Source organism: Chiloscyllium plagiosum, chromosome 17 (assembly GCF_004010195.1).
Source record: "Chiloscyllium plagiosum isolate BGI_BamShark_2017 chromosome 17, ASM401019v2, whole genome shotgun sequence".
NCBI lineage: Eukaryota > Metazoa > Chordata > Chondrichthyes > Orectolobiformes > Hemiscylliidae > Chiloscyllium > Chiloscyllium plagiosum.
In genome coordinates this window covers 29569535-29578329 of record NC_057726.1, presented here as the reverse complement: position 1 = coordinate 29578329, position 8795 = coordinate 29569535, and the positions used below count along the sequence as shown (strand labels likewise).

Genomic DNA, 8795 nt, shown 5'->3' with positions numbered 1-8795 from the left:
CTTCTTCAGGAAACCTGAAGCTGATTGACTGTCATTTGTTTTGCATTACTGCCCAAGCAGAAATTGATTTATTTAGCTTATGTTTATTTAGTTTAACCATGTCCTGAATATAAAGATCTCGAATTTCCCAAGAACATAAATGTAACAATTAAATAAGACAAAATCTTCTTTCACTGTAATCACTCTGAATCTTATAAAGCACAATAAAATCTATAAGTAAGTTTTCATAACAATGTATAATGTTGTCTTACAGCATATAATCTGTGTGCACAAATACTGGTCAACTGTTTGGGTACATATGTAAAGTGTTAACATAAAGCCAATGATCTCCACTTCCAAATTAAACTATTTAAATATGAACTTTTGCAAACACAATGAATAATTTGACACTGGATTAAAGCTTATCTTGTACAAATACTAAAAGTATACTGCACATAAATACTAACAAGAAAATTTACAATTCCTTTATATAATGGGTCAGATCTTGCTGGGATAATAATAGCATGTGAACAACATACATTGTTATTAACCTGAAAACTGATCAGCAAATTGACAGTTTGTGAGATATGCCTTGAGTGGTGCTTCATCAGAAATTGTCAGTAGATTTATAATGCTCCACTGTCTTTGTATAAATGGAATCTCATCCCAGGCATTCCCATTATTTAATCATTACTGGATTCACACAACCCAGATGGCCTCCTTCTTCAAAGACCGCAATTTCCCCTTAGACGTGGTTGACGATGCTCTCCACCACATCTTCTCCAATTCCCGCTCCTCCGCCCTAGAACCCCGCCCTCCAATCGCCATCAGGACAGAACCCCACTGGTCCTCACCTACCACCCCACCAACCTCCAGCTACATCGTATCATCCTGCGTCATTTCTGCCACCTCCAAACAGACCCCACCACCAAGGATATATTTCCCTCCCCTCCCCTATCAGCGCTCCGGAAAGACCACTCCCTCCGCAATTCCCTTGTCAGGTCCACACCTCCCACCAACCCAACCTCCACTCCTCGCACCTTCCCTTGCCACCGCAAGAACTGCAAAACTTGCGCCCACACCTCCCCCCTCACTTCCCTCCAAGGCCCCAAGGGATCCTTCCATAGTCGTCACAAATTCACCTGCACCTCCACACACATCATTTACTGCATCCGCTGCACCCGCTGTGGCCTCCTCTACATTGGGGAGACAGGCCGCCTACTTGCGGAACGTTTCAGAGAACACCTCTGGGACACCCGCACCAACCAACCCAACCGCCCCGTGGCTGAACACTTTAACTCCCCCTCCCACTCCGCCAAGGACATACAGATCCTTGGCCTCCTCCATCACCAGACTGTGGTAACACGACGCCTGGAGGAAGAGCACCTCATCTTCTGCCTAGGAACCCTCCAACCACAAGGGATGAATGCAGATTTCTCCAGCTTCGTCATTTCCCCTCCCCCCACCAGTCCCAGTCTCAGTCCCAACCCTTGGACTCAGCACCGCCTTCTTGACCTGCAATCTTCTTCCCGACCTCTCCGCCCCCACCCCCTCTCCGACCTATCACCCTCACCTTAACCTCCTTCCACCTATCGCATTCCCAATGCCCCTCCCCCAAGTCCCTCCTCCCTACCTTTTATCTTAGCCTGCTTGGCACACCCTCCTCATTCCTGAAGAAGGGCTTATGCCCGAAACGTTGATTCTCCTGCTCCTTGGATGCTGCCTGACTTGCTGCGCTTTTCCAGCAACACGTTTTTCAGCTTCACACTTTAATTGCCTATTAAACTCAGCACAAAAAGTTATGTTTGTCAATTAACAGCATAAATATGTTTTTCACAATGTGATAATTACTTATGTAATGCCACTCAAATCCTTCTCACCTAGACATTGTCTAATTTAAATAGTGGAGTTTTATTCCATCAGGTGGTAAATTGCTGTTAGAGATTGTCGCAAATACAGTTTTTAAACTCTATTTCTATTTTTTCTTTTATTTCTTTCCTGTTCTCTCCTCTTAATTGTCTCTCCTTTCCCTCTCTGTACTTGATTTGACTCTCATTGTGCCACCAAGTTACAAAGCATTAAGATTTGGAGCTGAAGAATGTAAAAAGAAGTTTAATATGGCAGTGCAAACCTCCATTCCAGTAAGATCTAGCCCAATATTTACAATTAAAAATACAAAATAAAACTTACACCTTAATTTATTAAGTATATCAAATACAAATGAAACTCAAAGCACTGCTTACAACAATTTAAAGCTTTATGATCAAAGAAATATTCGCAGTTTTCGTTTCCAATCTTCCTTTCTAATAGTGCAATTTACTTAACTTCTTATAATTTATGCACTCGTAAGAGCCTATTGTATGTAGCAATACATATTCCATTTATGTTTCCTATGATCTTTTTTGAAACTAAATATGTCTAAATATAAAACAATTTTGTACTAGTTTAAGAAAATAATTTGGCAGATATATTTCTGGAAACAAAATTTACATTTGAAGTAAAAGCCAATGTTGAAAACATTTTCAATAAAGCTCCATATATGCTGATTAGAAAAATACCTTAACCTTATAACAACCAATAGTACTATTCAGTCCTGCTAATTGTAAGAGTAATCCTCTGTCTTCATTGTATGTAATTAAAAAGGAAGAACGGATCATTGTTTAATAGCAATTTGATTCAATGCAAAATTATTTCATCAAAAACAATATTTAGCTTAAATTGTACTTTAGAACTAACCATTAGAATTTAAAATAATTATACTATTTTATGACATCTGATGCAATCATACTGTCATAGCAATGTACAGCATGGTAACACACCCTTCAGTCCAACTCATCCATTCCAACCAGATATTCTAAATTAATCCAGACCTATTTTCCAGCATTTGGCCCATATCCCTCTAAACCCTTCCTACTTGTATACCTTTTAATTGGTGTAATTGTACCAACATCCACCACCTCCTATATCAGCTCATTCCATACACGCACCACCCTCTGTGTGAAAAGTTGATCTTAGATCCCTTTATCATTTGTGAAGAGAAATGAAAGCTAACATTTAAGTCAGCGGAGTACTGAAGAAGGTTCACCGAAACCGAAATATTAACGTTGATTTCTCTTCACAGATGATGCCAGACCTGCCAAGCTTTTCTAGCAACTTCTATTTTTACAAGTGGAACCAATTGCCTTCTTCACTACCGTAGGCAAAAGTGAGGACTGCAGATGCTGGAAACCAGAGTTTAGATCAGAGTGGTGCTGGAAAAGCACAGCAGGTCAGGCAGCATCCGAGGAGCAGGAAAATTGACGTTTTGGGCAAAAGTCCTTCATCAGGGCAGGATTCTTCACTACCATGTCTACTGTCACTCCACCATCAAGGAACTATGTGCCTGCACCCCAAGGTCTCTTTTTTGGCAGTACTCCAAAGGATTCTCCCATTAAGTGCATAAGTCCTGCCCTGACTTGCCTTTCCAAAATGCAGCACTGCACATCTATCTAAATTAAACTCCATCTGCCACTCCGCAGTTTATTTTCACATCTGATTTAGGCCACATTGTACTCTGAGATAACCTTCTTCGCTATCATCCACACCATCATTTTTAGTGTCATTTGCAAATTCACAAAAAAACCTCCTGATTCATATCCAAATTATTTATATAAATGACAAAACTCAGTGGGCCCAGCATCAATCTTTGTGGCACACTGCTGGTCACAGTCCTCCAGTCAAAAAAGCAACCCTTCACCGCTACCCTCTGTCTCCTACCTTCGAGCCAATGTTAGTTCAGATGGATTGCTCTCCCAATATTCCATGTAATCTAACCTTGCTCATGAGTATAATATGAAGAACTTTGTCGAATGCCTTACTGAAGTCTGTACAGACAACGTCCACCTCTCTTTCTTCATCGATCTTCTTTGTCACTTAGAGTCATAGAGTCATAGAGATGTACAGAATGGAAACAGACCCTAAAGTCCAACTTGTCATGCTGATCAGATACCCCAACCTAATCTAGTACCACTTGCCAGCACCTGGCCTATATCCCTCCTATTCCTATTCATATGCTCATCCAGATGACTTTTAAATGTTGTAATTGTACTAGCCTCCACCACTTCATCTGGCTACTCATTCCATACACGTACCACCCTCTGCGTGAAAAGGTTGCACCTTAGGTTTCTTTATGTCTTTCCCCTCTCACCCTAAACCTATGCACACTAGTTCTGGATTCCCCCACCCCAGGGAAAATACTTTGTCTATTTATCCTATCCACGCCCCTCATGATTTTATAAACTTCTATAAGGTCACCCCTCAGCCTCCGACGCTCCAGGGATCAAGTTAATGAGACACGATTTCTATAGGCTCTGTTTCTATACTGTAGAGAATCTAATCTAAAAACATGTATAGTTGCCACAAGATGATCAGTTTTAAAGAATCACATAAGCATAGTAATATTTAATATATACTAACATACAACACACAGAGAAGGAGAAAATGTTTGATAACATTTTAGATTAATGTAATAATTAAGAAATTCTAATCAATTCAAATGGCTATTTTTATCCAAATTTTCAAAATGAATTTGTACTACAATATACAAACGGTGCAATAGCAAATTTTTCTCTTAGTATACATTTGCAGATATTTGAAAAAGCAAGATCTGGCTTGTATGATATTTTAAAGATTATCTTATTTTCCATCAAATAATAACTTAGCTGGAAGAATCATAAGAATCATAAACTAGTTATAAGAGGAATATGCCGTCATTTACGCATTCACATTGTTATTTTTGTTTTAAGCATTTCACCAAAATACATGTTATATTTCTGTTTTCAGTTCTGATTTTAAACCATGTCTTTTTGATCTGCTATATGCTTCACCACCAAAAATAAACACATCATCCAAATTTATGTTCTTTGACATAGGAACAGACTGAATTGAATGACAATAAAGTGCAATAATTCCACCCTCAGGCACTGTCCATTTTGAGTTTGCACATTTTCACTGTGTCCAAATGGGTTTCTTCCAGGTGTTCTTGTTTCTTCCCACAGTCCAAAGGTTTGCAGATTAGTTGGATTGGCTGTGCTAAATTGCCCATGGTGTCTGGGGATGTGCTGGCTAGGTGGATTAGCCATGGGAGATGCAAGATTACTGTGATAGGGTGGGTCTGGATGCAATGCTTTTCGGAGGTTGGGGTGGACTCGATTGACTGAATGGCCTTTTCCCACATTGTACATATTCTATGATTCTTAAGTGGTTTTTGAAGTAGTTGGAAAATTTAAAATGTTACAAGTATGACCCAAGGGCTATGCAAACATCTTTTACCTCAAAATTTTAAATTTGAAACAAAGTAATCACCTTGAAATATTTTGTCCATTGACTTCTAGGTTCTAATAACAATGTAATTATGCATTTTAACTTTGTTACTACCTGTCATCTGTCCACATCATAGTAGGACTGAGTAACTCCAGGATTACCATCTTTCCAACTAGACCCATTATCCACCTCATTCACCACCAATTCACTGTATATGCAATGTGTACTACCTACATGTGTAAAGAAATACCTTGGGTACGGTTGTGGGGTAGAATAAGATGTCACTGCTTTCTGGCCAAGGAGACAAGAGAGAAATAACTTTGAAAGCACTGAATTTGATTTATATCATTACATTGCTATGAGGATGTTCGGTGCCAATAGCATGTGTTCGTAACTCCTTGGATACGGAAATATGGACACATGCAACAAGACCTGAATACCATTCGGGTTTAGACTGCTAAGTGGAAACATCATTTATGCCACATAATTGATGGGCAGTGACTATCTCCAACAAGATCAAACTACCCCCTTCTGTCATTCTTTGGAATCACAATGACTGAATCCCCCCTTATTAATAATGTGGTGGTTACTAATAACTAGAAATTTAATAACACCACTCAAATAATATCATGGTTGCAAGACCAAATGTGGGGTTGCGCATTTTTAAATGAGTAACTCATTTCCTGACTCACTAATGTCTGTCCACCAACTTCAATGAACAAGTCAGGAGTGAGATAGAATACTCTTAAATTTCCTTGAAAAATGCAATTCAACACTTAAGAAACTCAAGACAATGCATTCTGCTTGATAGGTAGCCCTCTCACAATTTTAAGCATTTATTTTGTCTCCCACTATTGTTTGTGGCACCATCTACAGCATCATTGCAGCAACTTATCAATTATCTCCTGCAGCAACACCTTTCAAACCTGACAATGTCACCCAGAAGGACAAGAGCAGCAGGCAGATTTGAACATCACCACCTACACGTTCTCTTAGCTGCAACATCATCCTGACTTGGAAATATACCGCCATTCCTTCAGTGTTGTTGGATTGAATTCCCTCCCTAGCGGCATTGTGGACTGTAATTGTTCAAGAAGGCAGCTCATCACCACCTTCTGAAGGGCATAAGGGATGGAAAATAAATGCTGGCCCAGCCAGTGACATCAATGTCCTACAAGTAAATAAAAACAATTGCAATTTCTCCAATGTCACTGGATGAAAAAACCTAGAACTTTTTTCCTAACTAAACTGTGGATGTACCAACGCCACAAGGACTGCAACAGTTCTGGAAGGCAGCTCACCATCACCTTCTCAAGGGTAATTAGGGACAGACAACAGATACAACCTTGCCAGCAACACTCAAAATCAAAATAAATAATAAAAAACAATTAGTGCTATAACAAATACATACATTTACTGCTTGGAATATTTAAATGACCTTTTCAGCTTTTGAATAAAAATATTTTTTGTATGTCATTGCAAAATGTTTTCTAAAATTTCTACTGATTAATTATATAACTTGTGAAATTCACATAATTCAAAGCAACTATCCTCAATTTACAGGGCAGCTCATGAAATAAGTTGCCAAACTGTAACCTTATTTTGATTTATTTTGTTGCTACTATAATTCTCAAAGATACTCCAAGAATAGTTTATGAATTTTGTTGGAAAAAAAGTAGCAAACACAATTCCTACTTTGATAATAATTTTCTCTGATAAATTGCAAGTATGTTTTATTTTATTATTCAATTTGTGGGATGCATGGTCAATAGGAAATCTCATAATTATATCCTGAAGATATACTCTTTCCTGCTACAGTTAGTCACAACCAAAAGACGCTGGGGAAGGCAAGCAGCAGGATACAAAAATAACATCTCCTTAACCTGAGCAAACAAAATTTAAATTATTGGGGTTTCTTTGCACCCATAGGAAGTTTCTGATCATCAAAGGTATGCTTGAATTTGAGAATAAGGGAATATATCACTGCATTAAATAAACAATTCTAGAACAGACTTTCGTATTAGATATAGAAAATCAGGAGGAGGCCTCCTGTTCATATATATCATCATATATAAGGTTGATAATACATTTTTGGAATACAACATTTTTGTCTGAAACTGTATCCACAAACATGGAATAGCTACCAGGAACATGAAATAAATTCCTTTAAGGTTTTGCGTAGCTCCTGGCTTCTGAAGGCATAGATAATAGGGTCAATGACTGAATTACAAATGATGAGTATCAAGAACATCTTAAAGTGAGAGGTGAAACATAAACAATAGGGATTTTTGGGGCAGATGATAATGAGGAGAAGGTGAAGAAAAAAAGGACTCCAGCAAATGAGGAAAAGTCCCAGCAGTATTGTCAGTGTAATGGCTCCTTTCATGTTTGTGGCCTGATGAGCAGTTCGTTTCTTGTGTTGGGTCATGATCTTCTTGGCGTGGATTCGAGCGAGAGTGAACATATGAAGATACAAGGCACCCATGATAATCAACATGGCAAAGAAGAAGGAAATGAGGCAGATGATAACTGCACTACTGTCTGAGTAGATGATGAACAAGATGCTTGAAATGCTGCTGACCAACCAGATTGTAACAATGATGATCACAGCACGTCGAGTTGTCATAATGGTGTGATATCGTAAGGCATAAAATATAGTGATGTACCTGTCAGCAGCAATGGCACCCAGGAAGGATAGTGAGGATACCATTGAGCTACAGATCATCATATCTATTAGATTGTCTATTTCTCTAAGGATATCATTCCGCACTATCAAAATCTCCCTCTCCATTAAAATAAGAACAATTGTTTCTATCACATTGCTCAAACTTACCAACATATCTGCCACTGCCAGACAACAAATAAAATAATACATCGGAGAATGCAAATTTTGATTTTTAACAATTGCTATGATAACCAGAATATTTTCCACCAAACTGACAATACCAAGTGTTAAGAAAATCTCTTCTGGAATATTGACTTGTTCACACTGTGAAATGGACGCATTGTGAGAACTGTTGGAATCTTTTGGTATCCAGTGAGATGAAATATCCTTTGGCAAGGTTCCGAGAGGAATTAAACTTGAGTTGTTCATCATTCAAGCAGGAAATTCCCCCAAGAAACACAATGTGAAAATAGTTGTAGTAACTTGAAAGCAAGATTGTTAAGGAATTTTCAGTAATCACTTTTCCACTGAGAGCGAAAATCACTGAAACAGAAAGTTTTGCGCACAGTGCAGGAAAAGTTATTAAGTTCTCAGAGTTAAAACTGTACCTTAATTAAAATGACAGGTATCAAAAAAATGGCCCATGCTTGAAAGCTGGGTGCCTCTCTGGGTGGTGTTCATCAGCTGCTTTGCAGAAAGTGACCATATTTTTCTGGTATGTTGACCACAAGCTTCTGTTGCATGTTGCTTCCGTTGATTTTTGTTTCCTCTCTCTGCAAATTAACAAAAATTCCAAAGTGGCATCTTGAAGTTCACTTTCTTAAAGATTAAAATTATTTTGTTTTGGATC

The 8795-nt window shown here is 38.4% G+C and overlaps 1 protein-coding gene across 1 annotated transcript; it reads right to left on the bottom strand.

Moving 5' to 3' along the window:
• Window positions 1–7420: 7420 nt before the first annotated feature.
• mc1r (melanocortin 1 receptor) lies at window positions 7421–8374 on the bottom strand. Its single transcript, XM_043707517.1, has one exon. It carries the CDS (start codon window positions 8372–8374, stop codon window positions 7421–7423), a length of 954 nt encoding a protein of 317 aa, XP_043563452.1.
• Window positions 8375–8795: the final 421 nt, after the last annotated feature.